Source organism: Trachinotus anak, unplaced genomic scaffold, assembly GCF_046630095.1.
Source record: "Trachinotus anak isolate AG129_WGS33_773 ecotype Australia unplaced genomic scaffold, CSIRO_AGI_Tana_v1 ptg000013l, whole genome shotgun sequence".
In the NCBI taxonomy this organism is placed as follows: domain Eukaryota; kingdom Metazoa; phylum Chordata; class Actinopteri; order Carangiformes; family Carangidae; genus Trachinotus; species Trachinotus anak.
The window spans coordinates 3,723,768-3,749,099 of NW_027273864.1; the positions used below are offsets into that span (position 1 = coordinate 3,723,768).

The 25,332-nt window shown below is 40.8% G+C and overlaps 1 protein-coding gene across 2 annotated transcripts; it reads left to right on the forward strand.

The window, feature by feature from the left end:
• The first annotated feature begins 553 nt into the window (after positions 1 to 553).
• Positions 554 to 12,741, forward strand: cldn19 (claudin 19). Of its 2 annotated transcripts, none has more exons than XM_071494554.1 (5): positions 554 to 1,306; positions 6,706 to 6,870; positions 7,217 to 7,301; positions 8,520 to 8,666; positions 11,224 to 12,741. In XM_071494554.1, the coding sequence occupies exons 1-5, from the start codon at positions 1,084 to 1,086 to the stop codon at positions 11,258 to 11,260; spliced, it is 657 nt and encodes a 218-aa protein (XP_071350655.1). In that variant the 5' UTR covers positions 554 to 1,083; the 3' UTR covers positions 11,261 to 12,741. The 2 variants fall into 2 exon arrangements, with proteins under 2 accessions (XP_071350655.1, XP_071350654.1); XM_071494553.1 differs by having other exon boundaries at positions 11,759 to 12,741.
• The last annotated feature ends 12,591 nt before the right edge of the window (positions 12,742 to 25,332 follow it).

The following is a 25,332-nucleotide window of genomic DNA, read 5'->3' on the forward strand; positions in this document are numbered from 1 at the left end:
AGGCTTGCCTCAGCAGGCCCATAATTTCTAGAGAGCCTGTCTGGATGTGACACTTCCCTTTCAGGCGACCATTGTTTGATGCTGATTTACGTGTGTTTGTTGCACTTTACCACCACCTTTCTCCACACCTCCAGCCGGGCGGAGAAGGTTTAAAGGATCAGTGCATCCCACACCCGAATAAAGCAGCAGGCTGGAGTTTGGTTGATGGCTTTGACTGAATGATTAATACACAGAATCCCATGCCTCATTTTTTTTTTTTTAAGAAATGCTTGACTGTTTTTCATCAACAAACTTTGACTGACTTTACCTATGCTCTTTTCCCTCCTGAGCCACAGCGTCAGCCTTTTCTTTTCTTCTCTGCTTGAAACAGTGCTCATTTTCCCAACCAGGCCATCCCTCTTCCCTCCTCGTGGGCGTTCCTGCAACACAGAAGAGTCCAATCACAGGCCAGCCCTTTTCCCCATCTCTTTGTGGTCAGCCTGTTAAGGACTTTTTGTGTTCACAATTTTTTTTTTTTCCTTTTTACTTTTTTTCTACCAGCCCTCATTGAGCCACTTGAGCCTGGAGCAGATGGAAAGATTGTAGTGGGGGGAAAGTAAGCGAGCAGCAGAGAGAGAGAGAGAGAGAACTGGAAGAAGCCATGCAGAGAGTGAGGCAGCCCAGCGACGATGCTTGATGAACTGAACCACTGACCACCAGAAAGGTTTTCTTCCACTTTGACTGAGACCAAGAAATCAGACAGGACAGCCCTGAGGGGAGACGTCAGCTCGTCATCCCAGCTCACGGGGCCAAACCAGCCCAGGACGTGGAGAAAGAAAGAAAGACAGAGTTTAGACACAAGGAGAAAGAGGGGAGTTTTACAGATGAGAGTTAAAGCTAAGGTGCAGACGGAGATGCTCAGAGGGACCAGACAGTGAAAGGAAAAGTGAAACAAGTAACAGGATTGCTGCAGGTGTGTCCACAAAGCCTGCTCAAAGAGAGGGCCACAGCAGAGTTCCCCCTGAACAAAAGCTGCTGCCAGTGAAACAGAAGAGACAAAGAGTGAGGTCAGACAGAAGCAGAGAGAGACAGAACTAGACGACGATGGCCAACTCAGGTCTCCAGTTGTTGGGTTACTTCCTGGCGTTGGGCGGCTGGATCGGCATCATCTCCACCACAGCCTTACCCCAGTGGAAGCAGTCGTCGTACGCCGGCGATGCCATCATCACGGCCGTGGGTCTGTACGAGGGGCTGTGGATGAGCTGTGCCTCGCAGAGTACAGGACAGGTGCAGTGCAAGATCTTTGACTCCATGCTCTCGCTGGACAGTGAGTACAACCTCTGAGTTTGGTTCAACAAAACCTGGCTCTCTAACTTGTAGTGCCTTGTTCTTTTTCTTCTCACACTCATCTCCCCCTGTTTAACTCTTTGGCACAACTTCTTTTTAAAGGATTATATGCTCATTATTACAAATTTTGTGAGTTGACGATTATTATCATATTTCAAACATGATATAACTAAGAAATTATGCGTTGTATGGGTTGAATCCCTTATGTGGAAACTGTGCAGTGACTCTAACTGTGATTAAGTGATATTCACTGGCTAATTTGTCAGATGATGAAAAAGCACAATTTAAATTCAAGTAAGCCAATAATCCTCTCTTAATGCATCACCAAGAAAGGTTCCTCTAATTCTTTTAATCACACTCTTTTTTTTTTTTTTACACTTTTTCTTTTTGGCTGCCTTCCTTTCATTTTCTTTAATAATAGTCTTTTTGATAAGAGAGTCGTGTGTGAGCTTTCATCAGCCACTTTCACTTAGTCTTAGTCTTCTCGAAAAGAAGTATCTACGGTGTTGTGTCACAAATCACAGCAGTTACTGTAGTTGGCCCATATTCATATAGTGACTCATGTTAATCAGCAGCAGAAACAGAGGGAAAACAACTCCCCAGCGTGTGGGAAGTATTGAATTCACATAAAACGCTGCTGTTCGCATCTTTACTGAAGTTCAGTTCTGCTTTAAAAGTGTAAAACACCATGAAACGTGATGTGTGAGGAGTGGGGGGGGGGGGGGGGGGACGACATAAATTAGCTCAGAATATGAGCCTCTTGTCATCTCCAATCTGTAAGAGGGACCTAGTGACTCATAATTAATGGTACCCAGATTAAATGAATCCATCCATCTACTGCCTGCTTAAATCATTCCTTTTATTCCTTCATTAGAGATTGTAATGAAAGGCTACGGGGGGGTGGGCTCGGTCAGAAGCCATTTTCACCAAACAACTGAACGTGCCAGTTTGTGTGTTTTTCTGTGTGGTTTGGGGGCTGATGTGCTCGTGTCTCCTGCTGTGGCAAACTCTCCTTGGACAAACAAATGCAGCACTTTGCAAACATTTTGCTGTCTTGGTGAGTCATTATATCAAAACATTTTCTGTGGCGTTCTGTGCGACAGCGGGGCCCGAGCTGATCTCCCATCTCCTTTGGTTGGTTGCAGCGATAAGAACAGCGTATTGTCCTTGCGGATGAATAGGGGCTGTGAGGAGAAGAAAAGGCCAGTGTTGAGCCAAACACCAGAGATATTCCCAGAATGTGCTCTGTCTTCCCCACACGCGCGCATTGTTCCATTTGTCCATTAACACACCCAGTGAGTGCAGATTCAGACTGAAGACAAACAGAGTTAACCACACGTTCCTCTTAATTCAACACTGAAGTGAAAAGTCGCGACCTAACATTCTTGATCAATCACAGGTTTATTCAGGCGTTTCCCCAGACAGATTATTAAATGGAGCAGATCAGCATTCAGTCATGTGTCCAGGGGTTGGAGAAGGCCCTGGTTAAACGCCCCTATGGTGTTAGTTTGATCCAGTAGTATCACTGGTTTGAGTTGTGAGGGAACGCTCCTCTCCGGCTACATTCGCAGCAGGAGCAGCATGTGATAGCAGCTGTAATTGTTCACCAGACTGTGCTACACTCCACTGATGCTGCCAAGCAGCTGTAGTGGAAACTGCCGCAGGTTTGCTGAGCTGAAAAGGGAGATGATGATGATGATGATGAGGAGGAGGATAATATACAGTTGGGAAGATTGGCTGCGGTCTGTGGATGGTAGTGCTGAAAGGACAGCTCTTGAAAAGCAGAAATGTCTTATAAACACATTGATCCTCCCCTGCCAATCACATCAGCCACATGATATAATCACCTTGTCACTTTACTGTTGAAGATGTAGGTTGTAGTGTGTCTCAAAGGCAACTTTGTGTCCAGTTCTGTGATGCACATCTTCATAAAAGGGTTATACTGCTCACTGAATGCAGCCTGAGATTCAGTAGATGAGGACACAGCCGTTTGTACAGTTGTCGCTGTTAATTTAACAACACTACATTAATGTGTATCTCACTTTATGCTCCTTATAGTTCATTTAACACTTTACATACTTTGGATCAGCTGTCTAAAAGCCCAAATCTGCTCCATCAGTGGACAAACATCAACAGCATCAACACTCCCATTAAATGACCAAACTCAACATGTGTTTTGTCTTCCTCACAGTACTCCCCTGATTCCCCCATACTGTCTCTGGCACTAAGCCCCTAAACCAACTGGTTTCTACTGAAGACGTAAATCTTTAAATATCACAAATACATATTTTCCTTTTTTATTTTTTTTTTATTTTCTAAACAGTGAGTGTGGCTTTATGTAGTTGTTACTCAGACATGAGTAAATAGTGCTTTTTGGGGGGCTATTTTCAGCCACAGATTAATACACATTCAGTGTGGTAGTGAGTGCCTCTGGCAGCAGGACGATGTGTGTGGGATGGCCATGTTCATTGATGCTTCTTTAATAGTTTTTGGACAACACTGGCTCCCTGAGGCACAGAGGATATATCAGGTTTGAGTTCACACACACAGCACTTGTTAGTTGGATAAATTCATTGTTGATTCGGTCTTTTCATGGGGTTTTGTTAGTGAGAAATAAAATGTAGAAAATTATCCCTTAAGACTGGAAAGCTATCTGTGATGGGTGGAGGCCCAGGCTCGGTCATGCTGAGTAGTGCAGTTGTAATATACAATGTAAAGATACTGTCTTCTAGTCAAAAGAGAAAAGGACGGGGGATGTGATGTGTAGCTGCTCACAGAGTACAATCTTTCTGTCTGTCTTATTTTTAGCTTTAAGAGTTTGATCTTGATAAATCAAGGTTATTAGGATACTGCCCTTTATACTTAAAAGTGAACTAACTAAGGGGGAATTGGTTAAGGGAAATTAAATTTTAGCTAATTGAAGTGTGGTAAACAACAGAGAACATCATGTTAGTGTGTTTGTGGTGAAGCTGGATGGGCGAAGGGCTGGAGATGTTGAATGTATATGCAGTTATATAGTTGAGTAGTGAGTGGGCTAACACATATTACGTACAAAAGAATCACAAGTGATCTCACAATGGGACCTTACAGTGCCCACACACACACACACACACACACCAGCTAGCACACACACTCATTGAAAGCTTGAGGCTGGCACTGCAAACCTTGGCACCGGAAAGACAGGGTCCAGTGGGTGAGCCAGCCCACCTCCTGCCTTCGTTCTCCCTTTTAGCCTCTTATTCACCCCAAAGACCCCCGAATGTCCTTCTGGTTTGTTACTGACTGAAACTGGTCAGAGTAGTGTCATTAAGCATGGGGGGCTTAAACCCCCGCACATCCTCAGAAGAAAGGAGGAATGCTCAGAGTGGATGAAAGAATAAAAAAAATCAAACCACCCTCTGTTGAAGACCATTCAGATACTCCATCAAAAGGAGCTCTGGAGCCATAAATCAGACTTCAAAGATTGTTCCATCCTCTTCGTCCCATTATGAGTCCCCTCAGGTCAGCCTCTGAAATGCTACATCACTGCTGCGCCTGAATGATGCTGTGTGTACTTCTGTCACAATGACAAATGATGACTTTAGGTTTCTGCTCAGACTGCTGCTCAACAGGGAGTGATTTTATTTCCTCAAACACGTACAGTCACGTTCTATTCTATTCTATTCTATTCTATTCTACTCTATTTTATTCTAGTCTAGTCTAATCTGTTCTAGTTTCTAGTTTCTTCTGGTTAAGTGTGAAGTATCGTTTTTGACCCTCAAAACAGAATTTAGACAAAAAAACTGAAAAAAACTTAAAAGTCCACTTACTTAGTTATTTTAAAGGGCTTTGAGGACTATGAGTTGAGGTTGAAAGCTCCAGGAAAAAGCAGAACTGTTCTTTTCTTCTTCTGAAGCGTGAAATGTCTTTCTTGCACCTGGACACAATAGTTTCACAATAAATAAAAACATAAACTCATTGTCCAGTTACTTGTTTTTATTTTTCATGATACTTTTAATAGCTGCACAAAAAAGAAGAAAGTTGTAGCCTAGTTGAGCATGAAAACAGTAGTTTGACGAAACTCTCATCAGTTAGAGATTGTGATGCTGTTGAAAGCTCCAGAAACAGAGCTAGTAAGTAATCCTTGAGTTAATACTGACTATTAACTGTTTTGTTTAGCTAAACTACTCTGTTCAATTCTTGTCTAATCTATTTGAGTGTAAATATTCATTCTCGACCATGAAAACCTGAAGATGTGGTTGAAAGGTCTGGCTAAAAAAAACCAAAATACAAAAAAAAAAAAAATTGTAAGTGGACTAATGAGTGAAGTTGTTACTCTTATTCTGTGCTAAATATTTCTTCTGTCTGCTCCAGTCTATCCAGTGATGTGTTTGTTGCTTTGACATCATTTGATTGCTGCCTCCCTCCTCTGCTGTAGAAACACTGGCTTTCACTTCGACTCAGTTATTTGAAGCTAATGTCTGTGACCTTGGCTGTTAAACCTGGATGAAAACCTCTGTTATGTTTACTTTAATTACCATATTTGTCAGTTCTGTCAGATCTCAGAATCAGGATGGTGGAATCTGCATGTTTTCTCCCGCTGCTGGGATTTCAACAGTCCCCTCGCTTGTTGTAAATAAGACACACTCCATCAGTATTTTGACAGTATCATTAAGTACTTAGCATTGCTTTCGCGCTAGCACGTTTGTGTGCGGCTGTGTTTGAGGCAGTAATGTCTGATCGCTGTGGCGACAGCCCCGTGAAAACAATCTTGCTTTGTGACAAAGCCACACTAATCCCACTGTGTGAACCATGTAAAGCAGGCCCTCCTACGGCCACTGTGTGTGAGAGAGGGAGTTGTGTGTTTTATCTGTGCAGATATTGTGTACTCGTACATATGTGTGTGTGTAAATATGTGTAAATATGTTCCTCCCACTAAGTTATGTGTGTGCCGAGGCCTGTGTGGGCAGCACATTAGATTTTTGAGAAGGAAAAACCACAGTGGAAGGATCTGGAGAAGATCTGGGGGATCATTTAAGGTCCTGAGGCTTGGCCATGACAGTCACCTCTGGACCATAAAGAGCTGGACTTACTCTGCTGCTGAGATGGGACAGTGGTGGACTCTCCCTAATGAGCTTTCTCTATAAATGGATGTGGTCTCCCATCAATCCTTCATGGCTCGTGTAGCTTCATTCTCCTATAATTATCACTTTTTATGACCAGAACTGTCTGTTTTATTCCAAATGATGGAGTCAAAGATTTGTTGTCTCATCTCCTCAACACTTTCCTCCCTCTTTTTTCTTTTCCCTTCCTTTCACATCTTCTATTGTATCACTGTCATCCCCCTCTCTGCGCTCCCCTCTGCGGCCCCTGCCTCCTCCTTTCCTCCTCTCTATCTAGTCCACATCCAGACATGTCGGGCCCTCATGGTGGTGTCGGTACTGCTGGGCTTTATGGGCATCATTATCAGTGTGGTGGGCATGAAATGCACTAAGGTGGGAGATAACAACCCAGCCACCAAGACCCGCATCGCTGTGACCGGAGGAGCTCTCTTCCTGCTCGCAGGTGTGATTTCTGCCGTCTACTGTGAATGTCTTGTTTAGTTTGCAGCCAAAATTATGCTGCAGTATGTCCTGCAATTAGTGCATTTAGCAAGAGTGGTTTGGCATTTTTCTGGCCTGAATCTATCACCGGGAGTCTTCTGGGTAATTACAGTCCCTGCTGTAAACAGGAAGTGGTCATTTTGGAGGCATTAGCTGCTGATCTCAGCTATAAACCATAACCCCAGGGGAGAATATTAACTAAACAAGGATTCTCCAGTTCATTTGTGTGCTGTTGTAGCTGCAGTGAATGTTTGCAGGCATAATTGACACACGTCATTCAGCTGTGTTCATCATTTCTCCTTCCACAGGTCTATGTACACTGGTGTCTGTGTCCTGGTATGCCACTCAGGTGTCCTATCAGTTCTTCAACCCAAATACACCACCTAATGCCAGGTATGTGGCTCACCTGCATCAGTGGAGCTAACCTTACATCAGATGGGAGGTTATATTTTTACCCTTCCCTTTAGTTGTCTTTTGATTGACACCATGCAAATTCTGTCAGAAAAATATTCTTACCAAGATAAGAAAAGAGAAAAGCAAACTTTCAATAATATGGCCTTCTCAAGCATGGAAGCCATGAGTGATGGTAAATATCTGCCACTTAAATCCTGAAATATCTATTTACTGTCATCATTATTAGAATGAGCCAAGGAAATACCCTTTTTTTTGCATAGTCCAGTGTGTATTTCACTCATTTGAGGAAAAATATTTAAATATATAAACATTGCCGCAATCCAAACAAAACAAAATGACTTGTCTTTAAACATGTCAGAATAGCTATTGTCACATATATGATGTGGGATTGACATGCTAATGGAGAGAGAGCACTTTGAGTTTGATCTGTTTTGCCATTAAGATGCTCCACAAAAACTCCATCTTCTGAAAACCACAAGTCTCAGGGAGATTAAACAAATAACAGACGAAAAGGTTCAGCTTCATTTGAGAAGCCATTTTGCATGGATCGAGTGTTAACATAACACCAGTGAAAACAAACAAAAAGTTACAGAAGAAGTTTTCTTCCATTTCTCTCACTCTGCTGCTACATTAAAAGCAGTACTGATACCAGAAACAGCTCATTGTTGCTCGCTGAGTTAAACGCTGTCACTGCAGCAGTTGGTGGTGGGAGGTCACTGATGGGCAGCACCACAGACTTCATCCCAAACATCCCACATTTGACTTTTTGTTGGGCTGCAGCCAAAGAGCCAAACACTGTAACTTGATCAATAAAGGTCATAAAGCTAATGACTGTTAAACATAGAGGGCTTTAACTGCTAGCTGCTTGGTAGCAGAGCAAATATTGTTGTTTTTATTAGAATTAAAACAGCTAAATATTGGTCATTTTGATGGGAAGCCATGACTTTTCTGTACAGAACCATAATGTGAATTTGTTTTTATCTGTGCCATTATGAGCAGTTTGTAATGTGGTGGGATAAAAACTGGTGGGCCTACTGAAGATGGAGAAAAACAGTCCAGATAAAGGCAGTGGTGGTATTTTACTCCTGTCTGCTTGCTTTATGAGTTGGAGCTGGTCATAATAAATGAATGAGGAACGTAACAACAAAGTCTATGTACCTGTTCACGTCTTTTTCCCCCTTGTTTGCACCTGCACAGGTATGAGTTCGGCTCAGCCCTGTTCGTGGGCTGGGCGGCTGCCAGCCTGACGGTACTGGGCGGCTCCTTGCTGTGCTGCTCCTGCTCCAAAGACGACATGCGAGGACAGCAATATTACCGCCAATCACAGCCTTCCACAGCCAGGGAGTACGTGTAAACCCCACCCCCTTCCAGCAGCCACCCAAACAGAGAGCAGAGGACACACTTGGCACCACCCCCTTTTACTCAGATTATGATGCCTGTTAAAACGAAACCAAGACTATCATGCACGCAATCACGTAGTACTCACACACTGGGACCCATTTGCAGACAAGGACTCACACAGTATTACACACAAACACATTATCAGCAAGTAGGATGTATTATGGCTAAAAAAAAAGCTACACACTTAAATTTGTGGACACACAACCTACATATTTAATGTCAATCATCCAGTTGACTTATGTAATGATTAGCTTGTATTGTGAATGGCAGCCTCTCATGTTCTTTAATGTCATTTTTTAATCTGCTTGAAATTAGTGTAGGTGATTAAATCTGACCCCAAAATCACTGAGTCATCCACTTTCTGAAAGACAAAATGGAAACAAATCAGCAAATGTGTTTCTGGCTACAGCAAAACTACATTTCAAGTGAATCGAAAAGCAAAATAAAAGGCGTATCACGGCAGATACCCAGAGAGAATGGACGTGGAGTTCGAAATACCAGTGTTGTTAAACACACTGAACCTTTATTAGCATGTCCTATGCTTCCTGGTTGGAGCTGCATCTGTGTTTTGCCTCCATATTGCGTTGTGTATTCACACTCCACTGGTGCAGTTAGGTTGTGTAAAGGGAGAGCCCCAAACCACTGTGCGAAAACATGCAAACGTTACGGAGCTGCTCCTCCTCTGCTGTGGTGGGAGAGACAGACGCTGCCTTGTACAATCTCCCCCAGGAAAACAGGTCGTGATCAGAGAGGACGCTGCTCTCTGCTGCTCACAGTAAATACAGAGGATGTGATCTCAGTAGCTATGACCCCGATGAAGACGGCTCAGGTGTGATTAACAAAAATAACTGACGATAAAGAAGCAGGTGTGTGCAGCGCTGTGTGTAATTAAGGCCTCAGGCGGCCATTTTGTAACAGCTGAGCAGCTTCCTCATTTTAAAAGAAGGCAGTCCTGCATGTAGTCCTGTTTTACACAGCAATCACCTGATGAGACACAATCTGAGATGCAACAGTGGAGATAAAGTGTTAGTAAAAGGTGTCTGCTGAGACTGTGCTGAGTATGAATGCTGTTGATTGTCATTTCACCATTTTATTCAACACTGTGAGAAAGTGGAGGCTCTCTGTGACACATATCATCCTGCTCCGTTTACTAACACCATTATTCTACATTCATACACTCCATCACATAATATGAGATTATGTATCATATAATCGCTTGTATAACCAAACCAATGTCTAAGCTATTTCATATACGTCTCACAAGTATAATCTGACTGGGGATCATGAGCTAAGACCTTATTATTACAGTATTACACATCACTTTACAGTTGACCATAAGCTGACATGGTACTGAAAACACAGTAAATAAATACAAATCATGTCGTATTTAACTTCAGTGCGGTCGACACTATTTCATTTATTACGTTTAGTGAGTCCATGGGGATAAATTACAGAGATATCTGCAGCAGTTTTAAAATCTGCCCCACATAACAGCCTGTGAAGCTCAACAGCAGGTCTAAATTGGCTCTTGAGTTCCCCCTTGATACTCCCACGTCGCTTTGCTCTCATTTGTGTCTCTAAAAGAGCTGGTCCATCACTGTTCCAGATAATAAAGCCATTAACTTTTCTCAGAATAGGTCCCAGCCGCCCCGTTTCCCGGTCATAAGGCCTCACTTCTTGGTAGACACTTGTTTGTGGAGTGCTCTTTTATTGTCAGATTGGGGTGGAGTGGGGGTGTGGGTGGGGGGTGGGGGGGTAGTATTCGTCTTTAGGAAATTCCTTGTGCCCTTTAAATAAAGGGGGATGTCAGGCGTCACTGGTATGTCAGTAGCAGCTGGGTTTTGAATAGGGATTGCTCAACAACAAGTCTGATGGAACTACCTGTAAAGCTATGTCCAAAGATAAGAAAACATAAATTTAAAAAAAAAAAAAAAAGAGTTTGACATTTTGGAAATTACACTTAGTCACTTTCTTGCCAGCGGTAATATCAAAATCGAAATCATTGAGCATTAGAGGAGCTGGAAGGTGGATTTTGTTACTTTTGGACACAGCCAAACTACTTGTTTCACCCTGCTGCACTCTTTATGCTAAGCTAACTTCTCAACTTCTCAAGTTAACTTCTCAAGAAAGTGAAAGTGAATACTGTATTTCCTAAATTTCTTTTTTAAAAAAAGCTCATGAACTAGCAGCTAACTTTAGTTCAGTCAGAGAAGTCTGACGTGATATGTTGTTGTCATCGTTACTAATACTTATTAGGTACATGTAATCTCTTTAATGTGTAGATTAGAAGCCAGCTGACATGTAGCATCACCTCCCGCGCTCCTTCTCGTTGCCTTTCCCTCCTTTCGCTAACATTTTTACAGTCATCAAGCATCTCACCATCTCCCTAACACTTCGTAGCTGGTGTGAGAATCTGAGAGGTCTTGTTGTGTCTCTGATTTCCCCTCCTGTCCTCTAATCCTGTTCTTCTCTGACTGTCTTCTTCTCTCCTCTAATTCAGGGCAGAGTTGTTGAGTGAAACTAGTTTCCCTGACTGATCAGCCCTCGCCTTTTTATCGAGGACTGTCCGCCTGTCCAACCACTGTCTTCCCTTTGTTTTCCCCTGTTACTATTAGACACAAATTTGGACCTCTTGTAGCAGAACATTTCCCTCTCCTTGGTTCTACATCTGCACCTTATCAGTTACAATGGGAACTAAGATGCACTGTCTTCTCCCATTTCCCCCCCCCTACCTTCTGAGCCTTTTCTGTAAATATGGACTCTGATCAGATCTTTTCTTTAAGAAATGAGGTGGCCTCCTCAATTTCAGCCTTGTAAACACTCTATTTTACCTCCCACACCCCCCTCTGCCCCACTATCAGCTGAAAGTTAACAATGAGTTGAAACACTTTGTGGTTTTGTTGTGCTGATTGATGACTTCACTTATATCCTATGACCTCTGGGTGTTTTTGTAAATGTGTCTTTTGGGTTTATTTTGTTTCCTCTGTGACTGTACTTTGACTGAAACGTGTCTTTTTTTCCCTTTTGAATTGCAGACCAAATGTTAAAAGTACCCCACCAGAGAAAAGGGAGCAGTACTTGTAGTTTGGGAGAGTCTTCTGGCCTTACCATGGTTTAGATTCTGTCAACAGACAAAACCCTCTCACTGAGGAACTCAAAACAGACAGACACCACTAGAGAAAGAGTTTACGAACAGCAACCTTTCAAGTATATTGTGGCAACATAAATTAGAGTCTTTGTTGAAATGAAAGAAATTGTTTTGGGAGGATTAAATTAAATAGTTGTTTCAGGGGGACTGGGAAAGATGATATCCTTGTCTTGTCTGTTTTGCTGACTTTGGGAGAGACAGTCATTCAGGGTATGTTTTCTATAACATGTTAAAATGCCCGGGTGTATATACCACCTGCTCTATTCTTTTTTTTTTCTTTTTTTTTTTTTTACTACATATATAATATTTTACTACAGTGCCTTATAACACGTTTGTTCACATGTATGTTTTTGACTACATGGATTCTTCATAGTCTCACGTCCCATCTGAGGGACGTGTGTCCATAGTTCCTCTGCCAGCAGTCCTGTCTACCTTTTTCTATTGTTGGATCTGAAAATGAATGTGAAGCTACTCTAGAGTACCACTTAAGAAACAACAAAGATATACATATGATAGATCTTCAACATAATGCCTTATGCACTGTTTGTAAGAAGCTGTGTGCCTGTTTCCCAGCAGCCTGGATTGAGGATATACCCAGTACATTCATTTTGTTCTGTTAAGTGCCAATATGATTTTGTGTGAATGACAGAGTATCTTTGACTCTAAAGGATGTACTGTACTGTGTGCTGTCTCCTATACTAAGGAACGCCAGTTTGCTGAGTGTTCAAATGCCCTTCTGATGCCTGCATTTATTTACCATGCCATTCCTTTCTCTAATATTTACCTCCTCCATGTTGTGTATCATCTCATTTACAGTATACCCCTGTCTGTTTCTTTTAGAATAAAGTAAACAGCGACATAAAAATGTTATTTGGCTGGGAGTCAGTGCTTTATCAGTTTTTGCCCCCTCCACTCGTTCTTCCTCTCCAGCTCAAATACTTCTTTTGCACCCTGTTGTTCAATAATTGCAGATGTGGAATTCCACTTCTGCTCCACTGGACTGTGGCACATTCTCAGAGGTGAAGTTAACTTGTTCACCACTGCTACAACTCACAACAAGGCTTGAATTCTCTAACTATAAAACATCCATAAACTCATGAGTTTTGAATGAAGGGTTAGCTTTTAGCTGGAGGTGAACTTTACATTCCCACTAGTGACATTGTTGTAAAACTTCAAGAAGGTTATTAAAGGATCAGTTCAGATTTTTTTAGGTTTACTTTAAAGTCCAACTGAAATTAAATAGCATCTACTTTTGTCTGGTACAAAATGTCATCTCTCAATCCTATGTTCTTGTTTGAAAAAAAATCTGACACCACTAGGGAGAAATTTACATTTTATAGCTACTATGGTTTCATGATGGCACCCTGGTTTTGCATTGAAGGTCCCATATTTTATTTATTGGAAGTTGTGATATCCATGAGAAGCTATATTTGTGGATTTAAGAACGGACCATCTCAGTGTAGTTTTACATCTCCTCACTCAGGCTTCTCTCCAGAGCTCGAGTAACAGCAGGTCACTAACTGTTTTCTGAGTGATCGAATAAAAAAGCAGCAGATGGGAGAAACCAGACCCTGCAAGGCTGGACAATGGGTCCAGGTGGGCGGGGCTTGGGGCATGTTGACTGCTTTTTTGTTACATCACAAAGTTCCAGTCCTGATGGCTGGTTTTAAGGCTCATTTTCTGAATAGAGGCTGTGTGCATTTCTCTGTGGACTGAGGCTTTGATACTTTCACAGTATTAATATAGAACCTGGACCTGCTTTATAATTAAAAAAAACATGGGCACTTGGAAATCTCACTTTGTGCAATATGGGACCTTTAATTCAACAGAATACCTATGTAAATAGAGACTTTATTATAGTACTGCTAATGTCTATTTGCAAACTCGATAACTAATTAACTGATCAGCTGCCCAGCATTACTGTATCAGGGCATGAATAAGGGAAACAGCAGTGACAACTTCTTCACATGAGGTTGCAAATGTGTGTGAAGCAAGGAAGATTTGAGTCCATATGTGTGAACAGGTGGTTACATAGGAAGGGATCTCCTCGCTCCCAGTACAGAGAGTGTAATATCTTTAATGTACACATGCACATGTAGATATTGCATTAAGAAAGATTTGAAACCTCTTCTTTAAGGAAACCACAGAGGCACTAAACATCATTCAAAGATCTTAAACATGGATGATTTGGATGCACCAAATGACTGTAAATCAGCTCAAGCAGATCATAAATGCCTGGGGCATCAGTTTCAAAGCTGCTGTAATAGATTATATTTTTTAGCTGAGAGACAAACCGTCCGTGAGATTGTATACAGAGTTAAAATGAGGCAGTTTGAGAAAAACGCACACTGAAGACTCCTGTGGTGGAGTACGGACGTGAAATCTCACATACAGCTGACATGTACAAATGCACCTACACTACATGACTATACAGTCTGCTCCACAATACTATATACATACAAAAAAAACAAACATCTGCTCCAAATGGGATGCATATATAAAGAGGCATTTCACAACAATATGGCACATTCATAGAGCTCCCATTCAAATTAAACACCTGTAGCAGCATCAGTTGCTTGTGTTTTACTGCTTAGCTCAAGCTGATAGATGCTTTCATGCCTCTTAAAGGGAAACTCTTTACGGACATGTGATTATTCAACCACTTGCGAACACTATTAATATATATTGATACAGAGAGCAGAGGCTACTTACACAGTGAACCCGATGAACCGAAGCTTGCGGCAGAAACCAAATCGTGACAGTAATCACAGGAATGTGTTTTCAACACTTACAGCTCTCTGAATGATGGATTGTGTGTTACACATGTGTTTGATTGGAACTTGCACATTGTGGTAATTTAGGAATGTGAGACTGGAAACTATCTCTCTGTTGCTGAACTGTAAACATGTTTTTATAGTGTAGCTTGTCATTCATATTGAAGAGGAATCAAACATCAGCACTATGCTGAACAGGAGCAGTGACTTCAACAACAATACCAGTGAGTGTTTTCTACCGAAAAATCACCAAAGATTTAATATTAGCATGTTGATTCAGTAACTAATAAAGTCATTGTTGATGATACAGATTTCGTTTTGTGAAGCTTTAAATATAAGTCTTGTAGTTTGAGGTTGACCGTGGTGACGTTGTGATGTTGTTGGTTTGTGCTGGCTGACTGTGAGCGAGCCTCAGTTGCATCTCGATGTCATCACTGATGTGAGACCTGCTCCCGATTGCCAACACAGCTGAGGCCAGAGAGCAGAACACGCTTCCCACCGTCAACCAGTATGAGAGCCCAAATTCAGATGTAATCCCAGGCATCCCCAGAGTCACCTGGCAGAGGAGAGGACGCAGGAATAATGAAGTAAGCACATTGTTTCTTACTTGCCTTGAAGGCATGAAAACTTTCTGTCTGTGATTTTCTCTCCTCTTCTCTGTGATGGTATTATTAGAAATTCACTAAGTGTGATGAAACATAACGTCCACCTTGATTTCTTGTTTTTTTTAAAGCTTCTTTGTGAACACCATTAAATCTGTGCTACAGGCTTGTATCCACTCCCTCTCTGAGACCTTCTCTGTGAATTCCTTTGCCTGCTGGCTACACTTAGTGTTTCTAGCTGGTCTGCAGCACTTTCAACTTATTCTAGCTCGACTTGGCAGGTTTGTCTCTGAGCTCCACTTTGTGTCTGCTGGCAAAACCCACTGAGACTCACACACAGCTGATTCAGGAGCTGAAGACTGGATTATATATTATAACTCATGAGTTTTAGAACCAAAACTTAACACATGCTTAAGGGATTTTAAGTGCAACATTAAACTTGTGATAATTGAATTGTTTGACCACTTATACATATATACATATATATGCATACACACACACACACACACACACACACACACACATATATATTATAATATAGTGACCTTATAGAGTTGATATAGTGCATGTGTTAACAAACAGTTGCCTCTTTCCAAATTCAGCAGACACAGAGCCATGTTAGCCTTCACATGAAGGTGTTTGTCTGTCCACCTGTTGGAGTCTAAGCCTATTTATCCTCCTTTTAGCTCTGTTTTGTTCTACACCATCTCCTGAGGAAAATAACTGGCTCTTTAGCTGCTAAATACGGTGGCCCAGAGAGCTCAACATCTTCATCAATTTGACAACAAGTGCACACAACACAACCAAATAAAGAAACGTGCTGCATGGATGCATTATAATGCATCTGTGCACACGTATTGTTCAATGCTTTTATCTTCAGAAGTCACAAAGCAATGAACAAGTGTGTCCCAGGTTCATCACTTTTTAGTGTTCCCTGGAAACACTTCTGTCATTGTCTGTGCTACTTGCAGCGGCTTTGTGTATTTGATTGTATTGTGCATATTTGTGCAAATTGATGATGTTCTGAACTTGCTTGTGAACTGCTCCACTGTGTTCAGCAGGTAGTTGCTAATTGTGCATCGTTGAAGACAGTTAGCTGCTCCAGCTGGAAACAAGCTGTGAGAGTATAACATGACATGAAAGTTGAAGGCCATCAAACCAGAATAATGAGCTAAAGATGCTAACTCTGTAGAACTGAGGGGAACTGCAGACACCATTTCACATTACACATACTCATAGATCATCATAAATATTAGCTCATTAGCATACAGGATGTGTTAGTGTTAGTGTAGAATAAAGTAACATGATGGAGACGTTTTCTTGTGTTTTCTTTTGCATGAGATTTTAATGAGTAACAAGTCTGCTCTCTGAAAATGATTAGCATATAGCGAACTTATATCTGTTATTATTAATATATATGAAAGTGGAGCTGTTCTGGTGTTATATCCATTGTACAAAGGAGATCTAATAAGCATAATAACACATAAATTAATGCAGTGTTAATGATACAGTGTTGATTCAATAAATAAGGCATGTTTTGTGCAACCTGACTTACACCTCAGACTCCCACAAATGAGGTTTAGAGAACTAGTTCAATGGTACTCAAAGTCTAGTGTTGATTACTTTATTACACATAGTTATACACTATACACTACTACAATTAGAATTGTCAGTGCTGTAAAAATATTGTAATAGTAATTCAGATCCTTCACAAAGAGTGTGATAAAGTGTCCTGATAAACCAATTATGAATGAGAATCAGTTTTCATCCTAGCTGCAATGAAGCGGGGAATTTAAAAGCTCATGTGATCTCTCAGTGTTGCTGAGTTGGGTAATGAAACCTACTTCCTGTCTGTATCTGGTGTAAGTGCTCACCCCATACCACACCAGGCCCGCTGCACCACACACACCTGAAAAACACACACACACACGTTTTAAACCAACCCACACAACATGAGTTGAAAATTACAAGTGTAAATGACCACACACTTAATTGTGTGGAAATGTGTTTGAACCAGAGAATGATATGAATCTGAAATAGTCCCCCCACTGAACCAAAACCACAAACCAAACAAACTGCTTTGGGCTGGAAACGATTAAGGCTGTTATTAAGTGTCATGAGCAGCAGTGCCGACCTCCACACAGACAGAGGGCGCCAGAGATCTGCAGCAGCCTGCCCCGAGCTGGCATACTGGGGATCAATGTTGTGCACCTCAGTCTGGGGATCATAATGAGGGTGGAAAGCAGAGACAGCACACACATCCCCACGGATGCAGCTCTCATGGCCAACATATCAGCTGTGGAAAGAAAGACAAGAAAAATATAGCAGACTCTGCAACTGCAGGATATTACTGTATACTTACTGAACTCAGAATGAAATAACAAAATAATAATAAAATCTTTAAAGAGGGATCAGCTGTGTGGTCATGAAAGATCATGTGCTTTCATTCATCTTTTTTTCATTGTAATATTTTCATTGTCGATATGTTTATTTCTTAACTTTGGTGACAAAATCAGCAGATCTGTGAACATCTGTATTCTGGTTTTACTGTTGCGTATCTCTGCTGGACTCTCAAGCAGCTGTAGCCTGAACACAAATGGCCCACAGCTAAACAAACTGTCTGAAGAGACATCCAGAGAGCCGCTTTGATGAGAGGATGCTGATTTGTGGTGTGATGGGCTTCACAAATGACTGCATGCACATATGTTGTTTATGTGGTTTTAAATCCACCAGCCCAAAAAACTTGAAAACAAAACAGTCTGAAGGGGATGCTGTAACATTTTAATATATTCAGTATAGAAAAATATTCATATTATTCACATTCATATTCATATTCATATTATTAGATGGTTTTCTTTATTCTTTAAATATCTAGATTTTGTTCTTTTTTTTTTTTGGTGGGTGCAAAGGACCAAATTAACAGAGCAAGATGTACAGTGCATCCGGAAAGTATTCACAGCACTTCACTTTTTCCACATTTCGTTATGTTACAGCCTTATTCCAAAATTGATTAAATTAATTTTTTTACCTCAAAACTCTACACACAATACCCCATAATGACAAAGTGAAAAAAGTTTGCTTGAAATTTTTGCAAATATATTAAAAATAAGACCAAAAAAAATCACATGTACATAAGTATTCACAGCCTTTGCCATGACACTCAAAATTGAGCTCAGGTGCCTCCTGTTTCCACTGATCATCCTTCAGATGTTTCTACAACTTGACTGGAGTCAACCTGTGGTAAATTCAGTGGACTGGACATGATTTGGAAAGGCACACACCTGTCTATATAAGGTCCCATAGTTGACAGTGCATGTCAGAGCACAAACCAAGCCATGACATCCAAGGAATTGTCTGTAGACTTCCGAGACAGGATTGTATTGAGGCACAGATCTGGAAAAAAAAAAAAAATTCTGCAGCATTGAAGGTCCCAATGAGCACAGTGGCCTCCATCATCCGTAAATGGAAGAAGTTTGGAACCACCAGGACTCTTCCTAGAGCTGGCCGCCCGGCCAATCTGAGTGATCAGGCAGAAGGGCCTTAGTCAGGGAGGTGACCAAGAACCCTATGGTCACTCTGACAGTGCTCCAGCGTTGCTCTGTGGAGAGAGGAGAACCTTCCAGAAGGACAACCATTTCTGCAGCACTCCACCAATCAGGACTGTATGGTAGAGTGGTTAGACAGAAGCCACTCCTCAGTAAAAGGCACAGGACAGCCCACCTGGAGTTTGCCAAAAGGCACCTGAAGGACTCTCAGACCATGAGAAACAAAATTCTCTGGTCTGGTGAAACAAAGATTGAATTCTTTGGCCTGAATGCCAAGCGTCATGTCTGGAGGAAACCAGGCACCGCTCATCACCTGGCCAATACCATCCCTACAGTGAAGCATGGTGGTGGCAGCATCATGCTGTGGGGATGTTTTTCAGCAGCAGGAACTGGGAGACTAGTCAGGGTTGAGGGAAAGATGAATGCAGCAATGTACAGAGACATCCTTGATGATAACCTGCTCCAGAGCAAAGGTTCATCTTCTAACAGGACAACGACCCTAAGCACACAGCCAAGATGACAAAGGAGTGGCTTCAGGACAACTCTGTGAATGTCCTTGAGTGGCCCAGCCAGAGCCCAGACTTGAACCCGATTGAACATCTCTGGAGAGACCTGAAAACGGCTGTGCACCGACGCTCCCCATCCAACCTGATGGAGCTTGAGAGGTTCTGCAAAGAAGATTGGGAGAAACTGCCCAAAAATATGTGTGCCAAGCTCGTAGCATCTTACTCAAAAAGACTTGAGGCTGTAACTGCTGCCAAAGGTGCTACAACAAGGTATTGAGCAAAGGCTGTGAATACTTATGTACATGTGATTTTTTTTGTTTTTTATTTTTAATATATTTGCAAAAATTTCAAGCAAACTTTTTTCACTTTGTCATTATGGGGTATTATGTGTAGAATTTTGAGGTAAAAAATTAATTTAATCAATTTTGGAATAAGGCTGTAACTGTGAATACTTTCCAGACGCACTGTATATATTGATATATTGTAGCTACCAGTGACAACACTGAGTATCATGTCCTCTGTAATTTGACCACAGTATTCCTGGGTTTTAGTAATCTGGGATTTACACTATGGGTGTTTTATGAGCCGATTCCAGTTCCTTTAGACTCAGTATGTTTAAATGCCAGTGAAATAATCAGTAAATGTCATATCTGTCTTATCATGTGTTTTTAAAGTAAAATCTCAGATAAATGTAGTTGACTAACTTATAAAATAGATGTAGCCATTTATCCTACACAATATATTCTCATATACCCCACATAAGTTTGCTTTTTCTATGTTTTATAGCTTAAGTTTTTGTTGAAAATATAGAAAGTAGAGATAAGTAACCAACTAGTACGAAATAACATGACGCCGTGGCTCGAGTCACCAGTTGCCACTGCACTCATCAGCCACACGTTGTACATTTAAATAAAGGAAGTACAGCAGCAGCAGTTATCAGACACCTCTGCACTGATATTTGTGGAAGATAATCTGATTGCAGTGGATGTGTTATTGTACCTGGCAGATGCTCCATGTAAGACACTGACACGTCGCAGGTCCTCACACCCACCAGGCTGTCATGAACACACTCTCCCCACAGACCTCGACAACGCGAGCTCAGACCCATCGAGGTCAGCTGGTCTTTAGCTCCTTGCTGGATCAGGAGACACATCACACTGTGTGAAAGGCCTGAATGCTAATGTGGACACTGTGATTAAAGTCAGGAAATAAGTGATACAGTAGGGAAATCGAAAAAACACCGTACACGAGTGGTGTGTGCACTGTGGCCCACCAGTGTATCACTGCAGTCAGACGGACTACATAGTAGTGCAGCCTAGCGGTTACTGTACACTCTCTCTACATACCAGGATACGCAGTGATTGCAGATTTGTGTGTGCATGAGAGCGGACATGTGTTCCTACCCTCCAACAGTCCTTTCCAGCAGCAGTGATTAGCAGCAGCAGGCTTGTCAGTGCTATCAGCAGCCCCAGGACCTCAGTCTGTCCTCTGCTCATCTTGTCCTCTAGTCAGCTGGTGAAAAAAAAACAAAAAAACAACTTCATGAAATAAATAACTCAATGAGAAGTGACTGCAAAAATGCTAAAGAAGAGCAGCTGATTTCTGGAAAGGCCCATGTTTCAGTGAAGAAGAGACACAGTCGTGCTCTCAGATGGAGTTGCCAGCATTTGTGAAATAATGAGTTTTAAATGGAGTTAATGACCTGTACACTCAAAAAAACTTCGTCAGCACAAATAATGGAAAAAAGTATTTAGAGCATTTACAAAGGTGTAAGCAGTCATGCAACAATGTAAAAATACTTCACTACATGTGAAATATCTTCACTCAAAACGGAAAATAAAAGTAAATAACTACAATCAGCAAAATGGACTGAATGTATTAAAGTGAGGAACCATGTCCTCTGTAATTTGACTACAGCATTCCTGGGTTTTAGTGATCTGGGATTTACTTTGTGAGTGTTTGATGAGCTCATTCCAGTCCCTTTAGACTTAGTGTGTTTAAATGGCAATAAAATAATAAATGAATGTGTCATATCTGTCTTATCATGTGTTTTCAGGATAAAATCTTAATCTATACAGAGGTGGACAAAGTAGACGACTCAGTTCCTTGAGTCAAAGTAAAGATCCTCCTGGTCAAATATTACTCCAATACAAGTGAAAGTTGTTCAGTCAGATTTTTACTTGAGTTAAAGTACTGGAGTACTTGCTTTTATTTTTTAAGTCAACACATTGTTGTATTGTTCCACATTTACAGAACCTAATGACTCTAAAACAAAACACTGACTGACTGTAAAACCTGTGGAATAAAAAGATGCAGAATATGAGACAAATGGACTTAAGATAAGGTCGTGGTCTCTGGTGAAGAATCTTCTTCCTCCTCTTTATCTATTGCAGCCATCGTTCAGACACTGCCAGGTTCAGCCTGAGCTGTTTTCTCCTGTGATGAACACAGCAATGTATGGCCTATCACGTTTTTCAAAATAAAAGACAATTCATTCCACAGAATAAAAGCTCTGCTCAGAGTTGGCTGAGTTTGGTTTTTGTCCTGTGATGAACATAGCGCAGCTCTGCTTCAAAATAACTACTAGTTAAGTAGTTAAGTACTTCATAGAAATATAGAGGAGTCAAAAGTACAATTTTAAGTGTGGTGCAGTAAAAGTCACAAGTTTCCAATAAAAATAATACTCAAGTAAAGTACAGATACTAGAAAAATATACCTTCAATATACTTTGTAACTGTCCACCCTTGAATCTATATAATAACTAATAAGTATATCTGTCAGATAAATGTAGTCAAGTAAAAAGTACAATAGAGGAGTAGAAGCATAAAATAGAAGTAGCATAAAATAGAAAATAGAAAATACAAGTATCCCAAATTTGTGCACAGTAGAGTTACTTCATACAAAAACAACTACATTACTGTCACATGTTCAGGCTTTTTGTACCAAAAATGTTTGAGAGAAAAACAATTCAGAATTATAATATATAAGTATAATCTACTTGAATGTAGAGGGATACATATTTGTGGAAAAGCAAAGAAAAATTGTAGTCAAACAGAATAATGAACATGTACACCACAAGAGGAAGTAAAAGAACAGGTCTGATATAACTCAAATTTAGTATGTAAAAAAGATAGTTCGTAGATAGATAAAGATGGATACTATACTTCTAAAAAATATCTTTTCAAAGAAGTTACATGATCTTTTAATGAGCAAAATTTCTCTTAGTGTGGTAAAACAGCCTTTTTTTTATTTCTTGAAAAATAAAATAAAAATCAAAGCAGTAATCTTGCATCTGTCATGTGGCTAATGAACAGTGCTGTGAAGCTATTGAAAAAAAAAAACCACTTACCTCTTAGAAAATACTTTTTTTCAAGGACTGACTCTCAAAGTGGCTCTATTTGTTTCCCAAAAAGAGGAGCGCAGGAGAAATTTGGTGAGTGTATACACGAGCGTCTTTGCCCTTCATCAGTTCCAGATTAAGTGGTGTAGGCCTGTGTAAGTGTGGTTTGGCAAAGGGCTGAAATTAACAATCTAAACAGATTAACCACGCATGACCTTAATAACTGCACTATGACTTTCCATTTTGCTCTCCTCTCTGTTTATCCTCTGAGAAGTTTCACCCACGTCTCAACTTTGACTTAAAAAAAAATCTTTCTCCTCTCAAACTGAAGGAAAAAAAAAAAGTCTTCAAGACATTTTCTGCCATTTAAGACATCTCAGATGTGGTGCTGAGATATTTGTGTTGAGATGACAAGATAAAAAAAAAGAAACATTTAAATGCATCACAGTCAAATGAGGGAGCGTGAGAGACAAAGAGACAGACGGAGGGACAGACACAGCCATATTGAGATGTTCAGATGGATTATTGTGGAGTGAAAATGCCAGCGGGCTCCGTGCCAGCTGCCTCTGAGCTGCTGCCGACAGGCTGAAGAGGGCAGTGTTTGTCTTCCTACTGCACCAGACCTCACTGGAAATATTTGAGTTGTTAAGAAAAAAAAAAAAAGAAAAAAAGAAAAATGCTCCTCCATAATTACTTTCAGTGATGTATACTGAATCCAGAAAACTCTCTGCATATTAATATGGAGTATTAATAGGTTTCACAATAATTAAAAGTAAGAAAAAAAAAAGAATTGACGAAGATTAGTTCAGGTCTTATAAATAAATGTGCTTTTAGAGAAAAAAGTGAAGGATGTGGTTGTGAGAGTTTTTGCTGGGCCAGTCATTAGTTCTAGAGTTGAACACAGAGACTAGTAATCTGTATGTGCGTATATGTGTGTGTGTGTGTGTGTGTTCTTGTGAATTTTTGTCCTTGTATGTGTATGTACCATACATGTTCTGTTGGCTGCCTCTGTGTCTGTGTGTGTCCTGTATCCTCAGGTCTCGCTCCATCCTCATCTTCTCTGCATTACTCCCCTCCACCTCCTCACAATCTGGCTTAAAACCTCATAATCACTTATTGATTCCTCATCATCATTACCACAGTTAGCGTCGTGTGTGAGGCCTCATCTGAATGGGAGGCTGAGGCAGAGCTGCACGGGACCCTCACACCCCCACCCACTGCCTTTGATACGAACAAGGTCAGAGGAATCGATCCCCTTTAATCAGAGACTTGCTCAGAGAAAGTTTCCACTGCGCTGCTGGGAGAGAACTCCAGTGATGAGTGACGCCGCTGACTCCCTCTCCGATCTGATTCCAAGTCAAACCCAGGCTGGTATCACTGGTACCGATAAAATACAGACAAGACACAAAAAATACAGAGGAATGGACAGATTACATAAACTAGCTGTTTTATATACAGTATGTATATACAATTGCATGTTATTTGAATTGAAATAAAAAAAAAATATCGGTGAAATATATCATGAAATAAATAAATGCCATAATACTGTACATAGATACATAAATATGTAATCTTCCTTCATAACCGTATTTATTTAATTAGGTGCTACCATAATTTATATGCCTTTAAATGAAATGGCATCCTGTGGTTTGAAGAATGCAGGGAACTCCAGCTGTTTGAACGTTAACACACAAACTGAAGCCTGGACAGACATGAATCGCTTTCCCACAGTCAGTGACGGTGATGAACACGCTCTACACTCTGCACCTGGATAATACCTGCCACTGCCAAAGGACTCAGTGAGTGAAGTCCGTCTCACCTTATCAGGGTCTCTTCTTCTGCTTCTTCTTCTTCTTCTTCTTCTTCTTCAGACTGCTGCTGCATCACCTCATCATATTCTGGACTGTAATCTCAGATGTTTAACAGGGTTTCTTGTGCTGCCACAGGAGCTCATCACATCATGTTGTTGCTGTTCTGACACCTGAAAAAGTTCCACTTAAGACTACACGTATGGTCATCATCACCATCAAGGCTGTTCAGAGGCTCATGTATGAAAGCGTAAAACTTAAACTAAAAAAAAAAATCCTGCTCTGTTTTTCTGAGTTGACGAGAGTATTATCTCAGAGTTCTGAGAAAAAAGTTTTCATGAAAAAATTCTGCTTTTTTTTTTTTATTAATTCATATTTCTGAATTCATTAATTCAGAAGAACAGAGCAGGATATTTTTTTCCCCCAATGAACGCATTACGCTTCCACCATGACTATGATAGGAAAAGTAGTTCCTATCAACCAGGCATTATTTAAACTAGATCCCAGTGATAACATAGTTTTTTTCTCCTGTGTCCCTGTTGATGATAAAATATACATTTACCCAAATTACTGAACGAAGATATTGATCTGTTAATATGAGAATCGATCATAGAAAAGAAACGTTTGGGATCGGAAGTATTGATATTTCAGGATCGATCCTCACACCAGAGCACACAGTCTGGAGCTTCTCAACACGTCTGCATACAGTGTATGTCTGTGGGTACAACACCACACATGGAAATATATCAATTGTCCTTTCATATACACTTTGTTTTGCAGTACCACTAGATACAATGCGTTTCTGTATGAATCCTTTTCCAGTCACTTTAAAGCAACTATATTACTTCTGAAACAAGAAATGCCAAGTTCTTCCTTTTACAAATGA